Source organism: Molothrus aeneus, chromosome 14, assembly GCF_037042795.1.
Source record: "Molothrus aeneus isolate 106 chromosome 14, BPBGC_Maene_1.0, whole genome shotgun sequence".
NCBI classification, from domain to species: domain Eukaryota; kingdom Metazoa; phylum Chordata; class Aves; order Passeriformes; family Icteridae; genus Molothrus; species Molothrus aeneus.
This window is the reverse complement of record NC_089659.1, coordinates 10,268,930-10,286,164: the sequence shown is the minus strand read 5'-3', so window position 1 is coordinate 10,286,164 and position 17,235 is coordinate 10,268,930. Positions and strand designations below refer to the sequence as shown.

Genomic DNA, 17,235 nt, shown 5'->3' with positions numbered 1-17,235 from the left:
CAATGAAAATACATTAGCTAATTATAAATCATTACCTTCTCCTGCTCAGGTAGATACTCTGAATCCCCAGTGTCCCAGAACACTATAAATCATCTAAACATGAAGCTTGATTATCCTCTAAAATCTTGGTTGTATTTAGTAAGGGAAGGTTTGGGAAAGCATCTGGCATGGCCTCAGTTACCACGGAACTCATTAATTCAAGTCACTGAGCATCCCTAGCAAAATAAATAAAATATTTCCATAGCATTGATATTCACATAAAGGCAAGTAATCCACCACTTTGTCCCAGGACACTCTGGGTTCACTGTAAGAAAGATAAACTGGGATGAGGTCTCTGGATTTCTCCAAAGTCCACATGGAATGGGTGTTGTGCCATTTCTACCTGCTAATCATGCCATAAGGGTAACTGCATAAACAAAAAAAGCAAACTGCACATTCCAAATGCTAATGAGAATAATAACAACAACATGTGAGGGGCTTCAGAAGGTAGAATGTGGGTGATAATGGAAATTTGTCTCTCAGCACAGATATATTTTGGATCACCACAAGACTGTCCATTTGTAGATTAGACTGTGAATCACCATTTTATTGGAGACAAGGTACCCACCCTGCTGGCAGTGTGTGAAGCTGACACATGCCACATTCTTTCATGGCTATTTTATCTCCTCCCTTGTTCTAACACCTAGAATGTTATACATAATTTCTTTAATATTTTTTTCAGTGCACCATCAGCTGTCAGTGTGGCAGGTGGCCACCAGCCTGCAATCCTTAGCTGCAGAGATAGAGAGACTTTGCAAGAGCAAGTGAAGAGGAAGAAAGGACTGCTAGCAAAGCACACCAAAAAAAAAGAGGACAGCAGGACTTTGTAGAGAATACATTAGAAATAGGCTGGAGGTGTGTAGAATAGGAAAAGGTAAGTAGTTTGGAACAAGACAGAGAAATTATTTGGTAAGAGGAACATGCTTCTGACAACTGTCCTTAATGTCTAAACTTCCTGTACCTGTCTGTAGCTTTCAGATCTGCTGTCCTTACCAAAAGACATTTGTGAGCAGAGCGCTCTACAGCAAAGCCAGGCTGCTGCTCAAGATGCTAATTCTGGGTCTGAAACTTCCTGGTTAGGTGAGCTGGGCCAGTGGCTCTCTCTGATTTTTAAATTTTTATATCTGTAAAAGAAGAATATAATCAGGCCTCAAGGGGATGCTTACAGGATTCATAGGTAATATGTGAAAGGGCTTTGAGCTTCAGGAGTGCTACAGATATAATCATGGACCTTATACCCCACCTGTCCATACAGAAAACCATTTCTTTAAAGAGATAAAGTGGCAACTGCCATCTCAATCTAAATAGGGAACATTACCATCCACCCCGCAGCCTGATTCCTACTCTGCCTGAACTAGAACAGTCTCCATCTTCTGGGATTGATTCTCATAAAGGAACACAACATGAAGCAACCAAAGCATGCACCTTGGAGTGAGCAGGTGTCACACATGTCACTAAAAGCATGTGTTACACTCCTGCATCATGACTGTGGTGCCCTGCTCTTCACCTCTGCCTCTGGCTTCCTTTAAAAATAATGGTTTGAATCTCTGATGTTGTTCATCAGCATTTGTGCAGTAATCTGCAGCAATCTTCAATCTTACACCTTGACTACTTACATGATGCTACAGCCAGTGGCACTGGTTGATTATTTTACAAATGCAAAGCCAACTGCATTTAATATTAACCCTAACTGAACTGAACATTGACCCAAATAATGCCACAGTCTAAGATTAAGACAAAAAAAAAAAAAAAAAAAAAAAAAGCAGAGGAGCACCAAGGTAAAGTCACCTGCTGAAATCAGAGGAAAAACAAATATTAAGGAAAGAACAGTCTTTGCTAGGCCTATGAGATGGACAACTCCACCTAGTATTGCTTCTCTGTCTCCATTTTGTACGGTTCTGTGAGCCCCAAAGCAGCAAAAAGAAAAGCACTGTAGGATCCATACAACGAAGTGCCAAGGAGATGGGTGAAAGACCACAGAGAACCTGACTGAGGCAGACACAGAGCAGCTCCCTGTGCCTATGAGGGCGTCTCAGGGCTGGTGTTCAAGACACACGGGATGTCTGCCACCCATCCCCCTGCGACCACCAGGCTGGCCCTGCCCTGTGTGCTGTGCTGGGGCAGCTCATCAGCTGACACACATGTTGTGTCTTTTTCCAGCATCAAGGATGAAACGAGGAGACTTTGAGTTCCTTCCTTTAGAGGAGGTTGGGAAGGACCTAACATTCCCTCGTGTGGGATTCAACTCTTCTTGTCTTTCTTCACTTCACAGCGCTGTGGGCGGATGATGCTTCCCTGCTGATGCGCTGGCACTGGAGGAGGGATGGGGAGAACTCGGGCGCAGGGCCGGCAGCCCCTTCGGGAGACGCACGGTCCCTCGGCATCCCTTTCTGTGTCCCCTTCCAGCCCTCCCTCGCCAGTCCCTGCGCTCACGTCTGTCCCCAGCCCTCTCCCCTCAAGAGGGGCCCAGAGGCACCCGCCTGCCCCGGCCATCACCAGGCCTCCCGCCCCCGGCCCCGAGCCGCCTCTGCTGCCTCCCGGCCCCGCAAGTTCTGGGGCGCCCGCAGCGCCCACCGGGCACGGGCACTGGCACGGGCAGGACGCGGCCACCTCCCCACCACCCCGGCCTCCTCTGCCGGCCCCGGCTCGGCTCGGCTCGGCTCGGCTCCCCGCCCCTCCTTCCTTTCCCCGCTCCCTCCCCCGCCCGCCCACAGCGCACGCACCGCACTCTCTCTCTCATACACACACACACACACACATCGAGCCGATGCAGCTTTAAAGGGGCAGCTGCAGTCCGGGGGCCGCCCCACGTGAGGCCGGTGCGCTCCCGCCGACCGCAGCCCCGAGCGCTGAGCCGCGGCCGGAGCCGCCGGGGCTGGGCGGGCGGGCCGAGCGGAGCGGAGCGGAGCGGAGCGGCTGCCAGCCCGCCTCACGCCAAGTTTGATCGATAACCCCCTCCCGGCCCGGGCGGAGCAGCCTCGGCGGCTCCGCTACCCACCATCTTTGGGGGAAGTCCCTGCGTTCGGGGGGGGCTGCTGGCGACGGGGGAGAAAGGCAATCTCGCAGCCAATGAGCCCTGCTAGACTGGGGTGAAGACGAGAGCAGAGGGATTTGGGGAAGGAAAGAATAAAAAAAAAAAGAGACGAAAGGAGGGGGACCATCCTCCCCACCACCTCCGCCAGCATCGCCACCACCGTTGACACCGCTCCGAGTCTCCAGTTGCGCCCATGCCTGTGCCGCCAGTTTCGGTTTAGGGGCTGAACCGCAGGGGCTGAAGAAAATGGGGCAGAGCGCGCCCCGGACCCTCCTGCTGCTGCTGGCGGGGCTGCTGGGGGAGGCTCTGGCGGGGTTCCCCAACACCATCAGTATAGGTAAGCGCCCGCCGCGGCACCGCGACCCGCGCCTTCCCCGCCAGCCGGGGGGAAGTTGTGAGGAGGGGAGCGGGGGGCGAGCCCGGGCGCCGTGGGGAAGGAGCCAGCCCTGCTCCGCTTCGTTCCCCTTTCTGGGGACGAGAGGCAGCGGCGGTGCCCGGGCTGCGCCGGCGGGCGGCTGCGAGCGGCGCCGGGCTGCCCGCACCCCTCCGAGCGGCGGGGATCGGGTCCGCGCTCTGCGGAACCGTGCCCTGGAGCAGCGCATCCCGTGGAGCACATAATGTGAGAGAGTCGTGGCGTGAATCTGTAGCGACGTGCCCGAAAGCCGGGGCCGAGCGAGCCGTGAGGCTCAGGGCAGCGAGTGCAGCGGGGGCTGTTCCCTGCCGTCCCTCGGAGCATCATTTCCCTCGGCCGCGCTATCGCTCCAGCAGACCGTGAAACCGCACGTTTGCCACGCCGCACGCCGCCGTGTCCCCGCACATAACTACAGCGGCGATATTTCGGTAGTCTGGACAGGATTTAGGTGCCACGGTTCCCCAAGTTAGACTTTTAAATCTCTGTGTGGGCATCCGTGTAGAAGTGGCCTGGTTTTCAAGGTGCACCTGCAGCTCCAAGCGACTCTCATTGCTCAGGGGGCACCTGGATGTGGTGTGTGGCTTTAAAAGCCCAACTTTGGACTTGGAATATGTATTTCATGTAGGTGCTCTGTCAGAGTTATGTGCTCACGTTCAGGCTGCTCCTGTTCATTCTCTCCTGCAGTGTGCAGCAGGCAAATATAACTTATTACCACTGTTTCTCCTCAAAATTAATTCTGAAATACCTTTTTCCTTTTTTCCTTTTTTCTTTTTCTCCTCACCTAGGTGGACTTTTCATGAGGAACACTGTTCAGGAGCACAGTGCATTTCGATTTGCTGTGCAGCTATACAACACAAATCAAAATACCACAGAAAAGCCCTTCCATTTGAACTATCACGTAGATCACTTGGACTCTTCCAACAGTTTTTCAGTGACAAATGCTTGTAAGTAAATACCTGGTTTTAAAAAATATATTAATTTGTTATCTATCCTGCATTCAGTTCCTTCCTGGTAGCCTAGAGTTCTTGGTCATACAATATAGTGCAACAAATGTGTGTAGTGACTGGAGCTTTAGTAGATTTGCAGCATTATATGGAATATCTTAGGAAAAGTTCTTTTACCACCTCATCCCCTTAGTTTTGCGTTTCAGGAAAACAACCATGTTGTTGATATAGCAGTGCTGTGTAGCTGCAATCAGTGAATTGCTGCTGAAGTAAGATCCCTTTTCTGTTGAGGCTACAACCTAGCTCTGTGAAAAGGCATAATTTGCAAATGATATACTATGTAGGGAAAAACCAGAAACCACTGTTTAGAAGTGACCTTGAGAGGGACAAGGCTAGAGGGGCTTACTTGCCTCATCTGCCTTGAAATACTGAGTTGTTTTTTTACAGTGAGAGTCCTGTGAAAAGCTGAGGAGACTGTAAACTGACACATACTGTTAGAGCTGAGGGGAGAGAAAATGGAATTAGAACACTTGGCATTAGGAGAAATAGCTCTGCACAAGCAGTGCACACATACAATTTGAGCTTTTATTAACAGAAGATGCAAAATAGAACTTTGAGTATTGCTAATGTGGTGTTAAGATGCAAAATCTCTTTCAGAAAGACTTGTGCATGTTCTGCATTTTAAAAAGCATTCCTTTACCAATAGTAGTTCCTGGATATTTGTTTTACTGATGTATCCAAATTTGATTCTATACAAATTTTATTGTAAATTATTAAAAATGAAAGGAGTCCTCTTCCAAGGTAGCAAATGCAGTTTGCAATGTGGAGGTAAATGTCTGCACATGATCTAATGGACTGCTGAATGCAATGTACGAACTTCACATTATGAACAGGTTACTTCTCACAGTTTGCAGGTTTATACTCACAGTGTAAAATGGTCAAAGAGGAAGCATTGTACTGAAATAATGAAGTACTGGAATACAGAAAAATAGTAATTTTTGCTTTAAAACAATTATATGTTTTGAATAACTTATTTATTTTTTTATTTGCAGGAGATAGGATAGTTCTTACATTCCTGTCCCACTGTATATTCTGAGAAAGTAGATGGTTAAAAAATATACAGTAAGGAAATAATGGACAAATTTTGGATTCACATTCTAACATATCCCCCATGTGACTGCTTCTTGGTAGTGCAGTGTTACACTCTCCAAAGGACTTTGAAGTAGAACCTTTAAACTTTTGCAGGGGGGTTAATTATGTAATATACAATAAAAATACTTGGTAAAGTGGGAAAAAATGGTACATAAAATCGTGTCTCTACTTTGCATCTTATTTTACTAATCCTATCCAGCTTCAACAGCTCTTACAACAAACATCAGACTATTAATCCTTAATCAGTGTAATCCCTTCAAGAGGCGGCATCTCAAGCACAGTTTCCTAAATATCAATTATATGGATTTAAACTAAATACATTGAACTGCTTGGGTGATTAATTATTAATTGTTTTTTAAAAGTTGTTACCAGCTCTCCCCCCACCAACAGAAGCGATCCACACACTTGTTCAGTATATTTAGTCAGTGCTCTACTCATCTTCTGACATCTAATGGTTTTTGTCAATGATTATTAAAAGCTGTGGCAATTTTAGTAAAGTGGGATGGTTTTCTGTAGTACAGAGCTGCTTGTTCCAACACCCATATTACCAGTATAGTAAAATTGGGAAAATTTGAATCTCTGGAGAAACTGTAGACCAAAGAAGATGTACCTACAGTAACCTATTTAAAAGCAGAAGATGTGAAAAAAGAAACAGACGAAAGAAAATGAAAAGGTGACCTTGTCTGTACTGTGTCAACCATCTCATAATACTGTTGATAAGAAAAGAATACGGCGAGTCCAAGTCACCAGTCATAAGCTTCAGCAGCTCAAAATACAAAAACCCCCATCAGAACAGTTATTCTTTTGGATCTGGTACCAATTTTCTTTGAAAGTCAGAACACTTATATGTATCAATGCATTAGGATGAATTAATAGGTCCTTACACTACCTGACCAAAATTCCAGCCTTTAACCATATCCTCATTTCCTATGGGAGTGGGAGATAATTTCAGTGTGCTGCCATATCCATGAAGGAATTCTTTCCACAACATTTTTACCTCACTTGGAGATAAGCATATGTTGTCTCCAGTGCTGTCACACAGCCGTTTGATCAATATTTGCAATTGGCAGGGTTCCATGGGAGAGAAACCTGCAGTGACTCTGCCTTCACTGGGGAGGGAGGCTGAGGCTGACTTTGTGGTGGGATAGGTACAGGAGCTGAGAGGAAATTGAAGGAAAGAGCATGTGCAGCCTGAGCCTAGTGCCTGTACTAGTCAGTATCCATAAAATAATACTTTTCATTCTCTTTTGCATTGATTTGTATGATAATGACTGTAGTAAGTGTTTCTGTGTGCAGGGATTGAGGGGGCTCTGCTCAGAAAGACTTAGGTTCTTACTGTGCAGCTGCACATCCCGTTTGATGCAATCTGGTGCATTCCAGAGGAGAAAAAAACCCTCTTCTGAAGTATTCTCATGAGCCTGAGAAAAATAGCCCACCTCTGCTACGGCAGATTTGGCAATATCCCAACCTGGGAACAAACTTGTTTAGAAGCAGAAGAAAATTCCTGCCTTAAGCCCCTCCCTCTCATTTCTTTTTCAGTTAAATGATGCATAATCTGATTTATGTACATGTATTCCCTGCTTCGCTGCTAGCACCAAGCCTCTCTCTGTATATTTAATTTACACACATTCATACAGTATTTATCCACTCTGTATTTATCTGCCCACTTATTTATTTAGCTGTATGATATCTTAACAGAGAACAAATGCAAACACAGATGAAAATTCCAGTGTATTTAAAGGTGAATTGAAGTTTATCAGTTGGCTCCAGGGAAATTATTACATTTCTTAAAATATGCAGCTTTTTCCTATCAATAGAAACAGAAAGCAAGCTGACTTGACCTATGAATTTATAAAATCAAAATCAGGTTATATTTTCTTTAAAAATGCTCATGTAGGGAGTGAGCTAGCTGTTTCAGAACAATATGAATATGACAACTCAAATATATAAATTTGTCACTGAAGCAATATCTCCCATGCATTGCTCATAATCTGATGAAGGATGTTGGTGTTAATGTTGAATTGTGTGTATAGTTCTGTGGATCACATTCCCTAGAAATAGCCCACGTCTGTCGTTGTGCTCTGCACTTGTAGTGCACTACACTAACACTGCTCCAGCCTCTGCAGTGTCAGCTCATTAGCACACAGATCTCATATTCCCTCTCTGCACTGTCATTGCAAAAAATTGCTGTTGTACACCTTTACAGCCAACAAATGTGCACTTGCCTTATGTACAATTTTCAAGAAATATTTAGAAAAGTAAACTAAACCTTATGTATAGTCTCTCTTGAATATCTCAAAGCATTTTTTAGTGAAAAGCATGGTTTTCATTAAAATCTGTTGATCATGTAATGACAGTGGTGGGATGTGTGCAGATGAAAAGGGGCTGTGATTGTAGAATCTAATTAATATACAGATTCCATCTCTCAGCTAAATCTAACCTATCAGCTGCAAATTCTTTTCCCATTAATTTTTCCGAGTTTTTTTCTTATGTATCTTCTAAATCCAGAAAGCTTTTTGTATTTTACCAAACATAGATATGTAGTGGTTTGGTTTGGTTTTTTTTCATGAGCATTCATTTTTCAAGAGACCAAAAAAAAAAAGAGGGAGGGTGCAAAGACATGCTAACCTTAGGCTGCTAAAATCCTGTAGGTGGTTGTATCAGCAGTTTCTTGAAGGGGTCTGATTTCAGACTTATAAAAATTTACTTTAGCATCCTTGCAGTCCTTGTGTTTGATCCTAAAAATTCAGCTTGGAAGATTTTAGTGGGAAAAGTGCATGCTCATTGTTGTGAGAGTGTTGCAGAAAATGATACCTCAGGAGTAGTAGCAGGCGGTTTTTGCAGTTTAACTGAGCTGCTCCCTGTCCCAGGGCACAGGTGTGGGGGTGTGTGAGCTCACTCGCACCCTCGCTCGCACTCGCGCGCACGTGCACAGCCCCACGTTTCCTTTAGGTGCTGTTCAGCATTTCTTTTTGCCAGTGGGCAGATAATTTGCTTCCCTTGCATCTGTGTGCCCTTTGGCCAGCTGGCAAAGGACACTGATGCTGCAAGTGGTCAGCTCCCTTCTGCCAAAAGCATAAGCATGTGTTGCTGAAAGCATTGCCAAGTTTGGGCTGGGTACTGCTGGTTCTGCGGGTGCAGCGAGCACAGGAGAGATGCCTGAACTCTCCCAATATGGAATATACTCTGGTTTCTCTGATGTTCTGTGTTAAAACACCTGGAAATGTGCTTTCTACACAGCTCTACTCATTACAGACCACTGAAAATGCCATTCATGCTGCAAAATGCGCTCAAGTATCGTGTGTAACTGCTGTATGACCAAGAAAAGCAGCTGGCTTCAGTTTAGGGGTCAAAGCTTTTGCATTATTTGGTCTAGGCTGAAACCTGAAAGGTGTTTTCCAACTAACATTTTTTTCCACTTCCTGGCAGAGCAGATGATTTGTCATTAAACTTAATGTGATCTCAGCCTTACCAGAAGGAACCACACCACTTTCAAACTATGTTTTATTATTTCTTAAATTAATTTCAGAATAAACTTAGTCTCCTCTGCTTTGTACAATGTACATTACATTGATGTACTGTTTAGATGCTAGGGTTCCATTACATGGATGGACACTTTTTTGAGAAACTCTGAGTTCACCAAATGAATAAAGAGTGAAGCCTGGTAAAGAGTGCCATTTACTTGTTTAGTTTTGGAAAGATTTTGTGCAGATGCAGATATGAAATTGTTCTGTTTTTCTATATAGCATTGGGCCTGGAGAACCCATGGGGCTATTAGGGCAGGTTGGAGAGCTACTGATTAACTACACCTTCCCTTGAAATGTATAACAGCTGGAGTTTATCTCTGGGAGGAAATGGAGATGCCATGATGGGAAACTAGCCTGTGACAGAAGCTTTTAACAACCACAAAAAAAGCCCCACAGTTTTGTTGAAGGCTGATTTGGGAGCTTGTCCAAGAGCTGCAGAAAACAGTGGGTTTCTTTCCTCTGGGTTCACTGTGTTCAGTGTCTGGGAGGTGGGAGGCCATCCTACTGCCAGTGTAGGACTGTTATGCAAGAAGGTGTGAAATGAGAGCTGATGTATTTTCAGTGTTTCTTTATTGTCACAAACCATCGATTTAACATTTTCCATTTAAAGTACATATTTTATCATTACCGGTTTTAGAACGCTAATTTTGATTTAGTTCGGCATCCTTAAAATGTTTTAGAATATGTTATTTTTGAACCATCAACACTGTTTTCATCATTCATTTCAAACACAGCCAACCCATATAAATGAAAACCTGTGTTCATTTATTGTGAGAAAGGTGTTATGTGAATTGGTTTTTGGCATTTAAGTTACAACCTGAGAGCAGTACTTTCTGTGCTGCTGGAGAGCAGAGATCACTAGAAGGCCATCACCCCTTTTCTAAGGAAACTCATAAGGCAGCCTAAAAGCTCTGTACCTATTGTCAGGAGGTTTGCTATATGAAGGCTTGTACTTCCACTGGAACAACGTGGTGATCTAAAGCCAAAAATTTAGAAATGATTGATGTAGATAAAATCACTTTCTGTGAAGCTGTGATGATCACTGCAGTGAAGCAATTTCCAAATTTCACCCATGGAGATTCTTTTCTTCTAAATATGTATGCATTATATTTCCTGTCAGAGCCAGAGGCTCCCCTCTGTTGTATCGCCTGCTTTATATTATTGTTGATCTTCAGAATATCAGATGCCTTTGGAACTTCAAATTTGAAATAATCTTTGAGTTTTCATGTGCAGCCACCTGATGGAGACTCCAGGGTAGACACTCCTGCTCTGCTGCTTGTAGCCATTGCAGCTGGACGCTTATAACTACCACACAGCCTCACAGTGCACACTCCAGCCTGACTCTGTTGGGAAGTTTGGAGACATTTCTATATCAGCAGATACAGAATGCAGAGTTCATTTTATTAGTGCACAGCAATATATGAACTATTCAAAGGCACTGAGTACCCTTTCAGCTGGTCTCACAAAGGTGTGTTAGTGGTGATACTATTGTGTATGCACAGAGCAAGAGAGAAACAGGTGATGGGGTTTCTGTGTAAAGAGAAAGAGTGAACTAGGAACGAGTTATGTCAGAATCCACTGAGCAGTCATTCCTGCATATCCTTGCCTTTGTGTCTGAGGCTCTGGATCTATTTTATCATCTTAACTGTTTCTAAAATAGCAAGTGGCAATGTGCAACCCTGACACAAACACCACACAGGAGGCACAGAAGCCTTTAATGCATGAGGATCAATCTGCAGAGACACAGTGCTGTGGATAACTTGCCCAGGCATTTGTAGAAAGGGTGAATTGCTTTCCTGGAATGGATAATAGTGCAGGTGAGCACTCTTCTGCTGGAATGGAGTGACCTATCTGGTCACTTGTATGTCATTATTTTGCTAGACTGTTTGGATGTTTCAGATATGCTAAAAGTTTTTTTGCTTGTTTTGTTTCAAGTGCAATTTACATGTTTGCTTTCAGTCCACCTATAACTTAAGTGATTGGCTTTGAATGCTTGGTCCTGCCCTTGTGTTGGGCTGATATTTGCTGGAGCTTGTTCAAATGTAATTTTTGAAATTCTGGTCAAGAATTTAAAAAATATGTAGGGCTGTATGGGTGCTTCAATAGCTTGAGAGTTTTTTAGTAAAAGGACTGTCTTTAAAATTATATGCAGCCATCTGGGTAAGAGGTAGCTAGTGTCTGATGGTGTATAGTCTGTGCATAGTCACTCATTTTGTGTATACTTCATTATTTTCACACATCTTTTTCCTGGGCTGATGTGTGGAATTGTGCTTGCTGATTTCACCATGGGTGGTTTTGTCACATACAAACATCAAGCATTTGGCCTGGTCTGTCTGGTTAAGGGACTGAACTTGGGAAGTGGTGGAATCCTCTGGAGGCTCATAGCATGATTTGGAGTAAGTTGGATTGTCCTGTAATAGCACGGTTTTGCTCTCTCTTACACAAGAATAGTAAAATTTACCTCTGTCTCAGAGGTACTGCAAGGCTGTTTCCAATAAAAAACTTGGAGAGCTTAGGCTAACAGAACCTTCTTTGATTTATTGATCACTTCTTCCACTTCCTAAAAAAGACAAACCCAAAACCAAAAAACAACCAACAAAACGAGAAAAAAAAAAAGAAGGAAAAAAAATCCCCACCAAAATCCAGCCTACTTTTGATCCTGTTGAAAGATGAATTGAAATTGGCAATTACAAATTTGCTGTCCTTGCTTTAAGAAGATGTTCATTCCCACTGATGGACCTGGGAGAACATGTGTCACAGCCATACAGCAAGCCAATCTATCACTTGGTTAAGGAGGAGTTTTCAGCTCTTTACCTGAAATAAGCAAAGCTGTTGGAGAGAAAAAATATTTGATACTGAAAAGTTTTTTGTCTGTTATGCCCTTTGGGTCTTTATAATAGGTCTGGTCCATACTACTGCAGTACAGCAAATGCCCAATTCTTGCCTACCTGACCCCACACTCTGTTTGAGTGATGGAGAAAGACCTGTCTTTACCAGAGGTGCTGCTGTCTGTTGATTTCTCCCAGTGAGGTGTGCTGTAATCAGTATCTCCCAGCTGCTAGCTTTTCCAAGAGATGTGCAGCAGTGCGTTTCAGGGGTTGCTGCCTCCTGTGATTTCTTTGTCTCATTTCCATTTCAGAGATCTTACTCTGATTTGGGTGCTGCAGCCCACTTAGTGAACATGGATCAGGTCTTGTGGATCACAGGGTTGCTGCATCATGACACACATCTTGATTTGTCTTTGTACTCAGCTGTGCATGCTAAATTCCCTAAAACTTTTTGGTGGTTGTCATTGTTGTAATTTGTGTTTTTCTGCTGAGGGGGTGCTGCAAGGGGGAAGATGGCCTGCAGAGAAGTAGTAATAGGAAAGTTTTTTCAGGTGATGAACTTTTTGTAGTCTTTCTACAGGAGAGCATGGGGAAACACTGGTTTTTACCAGTTACAGAGGTTTTGTCTTCTGAGACTTTACCTCTTGTGTCACCAAGTTTGAATTCTAATGAAGTCTGCTGGTCAGAAAACTCAAGTTCATGCGTTCTTTTTTTCCCAGCAGTTAGATGAGAGCTAATTAGTGTCTATTGATTTGCAAAGGACTGACCCCATCTCTAACCCTGGATTGACTCAAAACTGTTAGGGGGATTCTAAATTATCTAGCAAGTTTAATGTACTCACCCATCTTTCTCTGAAGTGTTTGTGCAGTGGTCAAGTAGCATCTCCAGAGTGGCTTCACTACTGTTGTGGAATATGTGAAAAGCACTTGAACATAAGGAAGTGCTGAATGAGCAAACATTCTGCATAAAACCTACTATCCAACTCTGAATTTCTTTTTTAAAACATTGCTTTTTGTGCCTATTTGCTTATGACTTCTTGATGAATAGAAAATGGGCTAAAGAGAAAAAAGGTACATGATCATAATGTGCCAGCTAATCCTATTTCTTTCCTATTTCAGCCATGTCAGCAGAGTGATTCTCATGACTAATGATAGTTTTTATATATTTATATTGAATGCCTCGGCCAGCTCAGACCTACTTCCTCTATAGAACCATTATCCCACTGCTCTGTGCATCCCAGAAACTAATTGTATATCCCAGAATATCTTGATTGAAATGATGGGAGCTATGTGACTTGCTAATCTTTCATTTCAGATGTAGTTCCAAAAAGGTTTTAAACATTTAGATTAGGATCAACCTCAAAATGTGAGAATTAAAAATAAAAGCTTTTTAAAATAGTTTCAGACCTAAAAAAAATTACTCAGCTTCAGTTGAAGTCTAGTATTTTGTTTTGGAAATTATTATTTCTTTTTTGTGCATTTTTTTCCTGGTTGAAACAATTTGGTGAAGCTTATCCAAGTTAGCAAGATGTTTCTGCAGGCATGAATCTGCTTTTTTCATATAAAAACACCTATTCTGTCCAATTTTTATAACAACATATAGATTATGGATATGAATATAAAATTGTGTGTGATTTGGAGGAAATCTTGCTTTTTTTCAGGGTATATAGTACAAACTGCTTGTGATGGATTTTATGGATAGACGACTTTTGTCAGTCAAAGTATGTATAGCATGTCTTTCCACACCATCTACAGGGAATTTACTTTATTACCTGGAGAGGCAATGAGATAGGCCCAAAATTGATCCAAATGAGACCAGTTAACCCTCCTGAAGTTTTCCACTACTCCGGTTTGGCACTCTAGGTGCAGAAGCTGCTCTAAAGCATGGATCAGTGTAACTTTCTACATGCAGAGGGCAGTAAATGTTGTGAAGGTTTCTACAACTGCAGTGTCCTGCTTCGAAGGTGTGTGTTCATATGTGTTAGGTGTGCTTTACCGACAGCTCTTTTTTGTTCTATAGAACACAAAAAGAAGTTGCAAGTGGTGATACTTAGTCATGCATATCTGCAGTGACCACTGGGACCTAGTGTTTAGTGCTTCATTGTTCTACCCTCAAAAAAAGAAAAAAAAAAAAAAAAGCCCCTGTATCCCATTAGAATAAATAGGGGCAGTCAATGTGGGTGCACAGTTTGTGGTAATTGGGAGTGGGGCTGAGCCTCATCCCCAGTGGGCACAGCTGTGAAAAGCTGGTGAGCAGCATTGACACAACGAGCCATGGAGTGCCCAGGGGCACTGACCAAGCACCAAAGGGAGCAGAGGGGGCACAGGTGCAATGCATGAGCAGGAGGGTATAAAAGGCTGGGCTGAAGAACAAGAGGGGCAGATGCTTGCAACCTTCTGAAGTGCCCTGATGTTGTTCTGTGTGGGCAGGTGCCTGAAGCCTTCTGATGTGGTAAGGTGTTCCTCTGGGTGAATGCTTAAAGCCTTCTGAAATTGTGTACTGGCACTCTGTGTATTGTGGCTGTCTCAGCTGTGATGTATGCTGTGACAGTCAAGATACATGCTGGGGTCTTCCTCTGATGTGTTTTACACAAGGGTAGATTTGGAGTAGCTGTGTGAAATCACTAAAGGCTAAAAGCAGAGTGGTCTCTCCTGGGCTGTTCCTGGCTCTAAGAAGGGACTGTGGGTCCAGGACAGCCAATGGATTCTTCAGGGGAAAACCTGAACATCTTAATCAATAGCACACCTTTCTCCAGGGCTCTGCAGGTTGTCCAGACCCTTGACTTCAGCAGCTGAATGCACCCTTGTGTTGCATTGCATGTTGTTTCCTTCTGGAACTTTAGCAAATTTAGCAAAATGATCACGTTCAGCAGCAGTAAGTGTCCCCTTATAAATGATGCTGGGTATCTCACAAGTATCTATAATAGACTCTGTAGAGCAGAATCTGCCAAGGAAAGATTTGGTTTTTTCAGTTGAAACAAAATAGTGTAAATCAAATGGTCTCCAGTGGAAAGTGCTGACCCTGCTTTTAGCAGAAGTCACTTATACCATATCTACTTTCAGATTTCCTTTTTTTCCCCCCTTTCCCAACTACAGGTATATTTTTTGTAGCTGTGAAGCTTTCACTACTTTTTTTTCTGCATCAGTTTATGTATTTTGCATTTCTTTTATGAATAGAGGGTGTGTGACATTAAAGACTGTAGACTCTTCTGTGAAATTTAACTCCTTGTGTCTCTTAGGTGCTTGCAAGAATAGTGACAGTCTTGACTGAAAATATTGCACCTTTTTCTGAGTCTTTCTATAGCTAATTCAAGAACAAGTCTTTGGTAGAAGAGGGTCTTTTGACAGAAGCATAAAGCTAGCATTTTAATTTATTTTCATGTGTAAAAACACACTGGTGTTTTTCATAAATGGGGAACCTATTGTGGGTAGTGATGCTAACTCCTGCATCCTGGTCAGGTTCCAGCTTGGATCAGTATCAACATAAATCAGTTATTCTCCTGAAAGCTTTATTTAGATAAATTATCTGCACTTCCTGTCTTAAGTTCTTATTGTGTTGTTCTGCAGTGCTAGCCCCTGTTTCACATAAGATGCTTTTGAGATTTGAGGCAATCTCTGCATACACTGGAGGATACAATTTGATATTAAAGTATATTTTCCTTGCGGGCTTTTCTGCAAAGATTCTGTGCTTCCTTGGTACTGTCTGGAGATTCTCTGTGTTAATAAGAATTGTTTTGTTAATTGATTCCAGAATCTGCTGCACTGGAATAGTCTGCCTTAGTCAGGATCTCCACATGAATTTTAAAATGGCATCTTTCTAGACGAAATTCTGCTTTTTACTATGTTGTCTCTAAAACTGATTATATCAGCCCAGTCTATTTCTTGTGTATGCTGGGTTGATTTCAGTTTATGGCAAAATTCTCTATGGGGGGATTAAAATCAAAATTGTTTGTGTTTTCAAGAAACCTGGGTAAAGCTGTGTATGAGATATGAATCATTTCAGTTTCTCAGAGGTTGAGCTCTGTAACTGAATGTGTATGGAGTACACTTGAAAAAGTATCTGAAAACCCTAAAAATGGGAGACCTTCTGCAAAATGGGTGTGAGAAGGGCAAAAGCAGCATGACAGTCTCCCCTGCTATCCTGGCTGCCTCATTCCTGCATGAAAGCAGCTGTAGAAGTGTAGAGCATAAAGATCAAACCTCCTGGATAATCAGGACTGTGACTTTGTTCTGTGTGACAGAGAAGGGCCTGTGGTTCCTGCTGCTGCTGCCTTTTCCACTGAGCCTGCCAGCAAAAGGATCAATTAGTGCCAACTGCAGGAGTGCAGCTCCCTTACAAAGGCCTGTGTCCACTGAGAACTGTTCATTTAAGCCCTCATTATGAACTTCAGGTTAATAACAGTGCATGCTGCTACCTCATAATTTACCTGAAACTGAGAGATTATTTTACCAGTTTAGCCATCCTCCTACTTATTTCAGGTGCTTTTTTGCAACTGAGTCCAACTTTAAATCTCCAGGAGAAGTGGATCATGTTATGCTGTGATGATTACAGTTACAGTGTGTAGAGATTTATTGGCAATATAGAATAAAAAGTAGCAACCTTAAAATATTGATGATCAAAGATGTGCAGCTTGATAAATTCACCCATTCTTAAAAGCTGGCTTTTCTTTATGAATGCCCTACAGACAATTTTACTTTAACAATAAAGTCAAGGCTTTCATTTTAAAACAGCCACAACCATAATTTCTTAATTAAGAAATTTAATTAATTTCTCAGAGGTGTAGAGGTTGTGAGGTTCCCCTGTTTGTCTATTGGTGAGTGCTCCCTTTTCAGAGAAGTTGGTGCCATTAATCCTTTTGCTGTTGGTGGCTATGCTGAAAACATCCCATTGCAATGCTGCCCTAGTGTGGCTGGGCATGCTGATTGTCATTAAACTAGCAATAAGCTTGTAAATTGGATAATGCTACAAGTTGAAGATTATTTTAATTGCCAGGATCTAAACTTTCTGAGCAACAGGCTTTAAGGCTGAAAGGTGATTTTTGGATGTAGATGGAGCAATGTGACTTTTGAAGCTGGGTGCAGCAGTAGTTTGATTACCTGGGTAATTAAACAGATCAACACACACAGATGTGCTGTTGCTTCCTGCTCAGACTGTGTTCGGAGGGCTTGGGTGCTTCTGCAGAGCTCATCTGATGGATTTTCTTTGGAGCATTACACTCCATGTGAAGGAGCTGAGGTGATGGCCTTGGCTCCCATTCGTGATATCTGCAGAAAAGAATTGCTGCAGTCTAGTGGTGTAT

At 43.0% G+C, this 17,235-nt stretch overlaps 1 protein-coding gene across 4 annotated transcripts in view; it reads left to right on the top strand.

Annotated features, from left to right (window-relative positions):
* Nucleotides 1–2,969: 2,969 nt before the first annotated feature.
* Nucleotides 2,970–17,235, top strand: part of GRIA3 (glutamate ionotropic receptor AMPA type subunit 3) — a 142,376-nt gene continuing 128,110 nt past the window's right edge. Inside the window, exons 1-2 of one of the 4 annotated variants that reach the window (XM_066559594.1) lie at nucleotides 2,970–3,410; nucleotides 4,271–4,429. In XM_066559594.1, the coding sequence (XP_066415691.1) occupies nucleotides 3,320–3,410; nucleotides 4,271–4,429 (250 nt within the window). In that variant the 5' untranslated portion in view covers nucleotides 2,970–3,319. The remainder of the gene's footprint in view (nucleotides 3,411–4,270; nucleotides 4,430–17,235) is intronic. The other 3 variants (XR_010784539.1, XM_066559593.1, XM_066559592.1) reach the window with 3 other exon arrangements.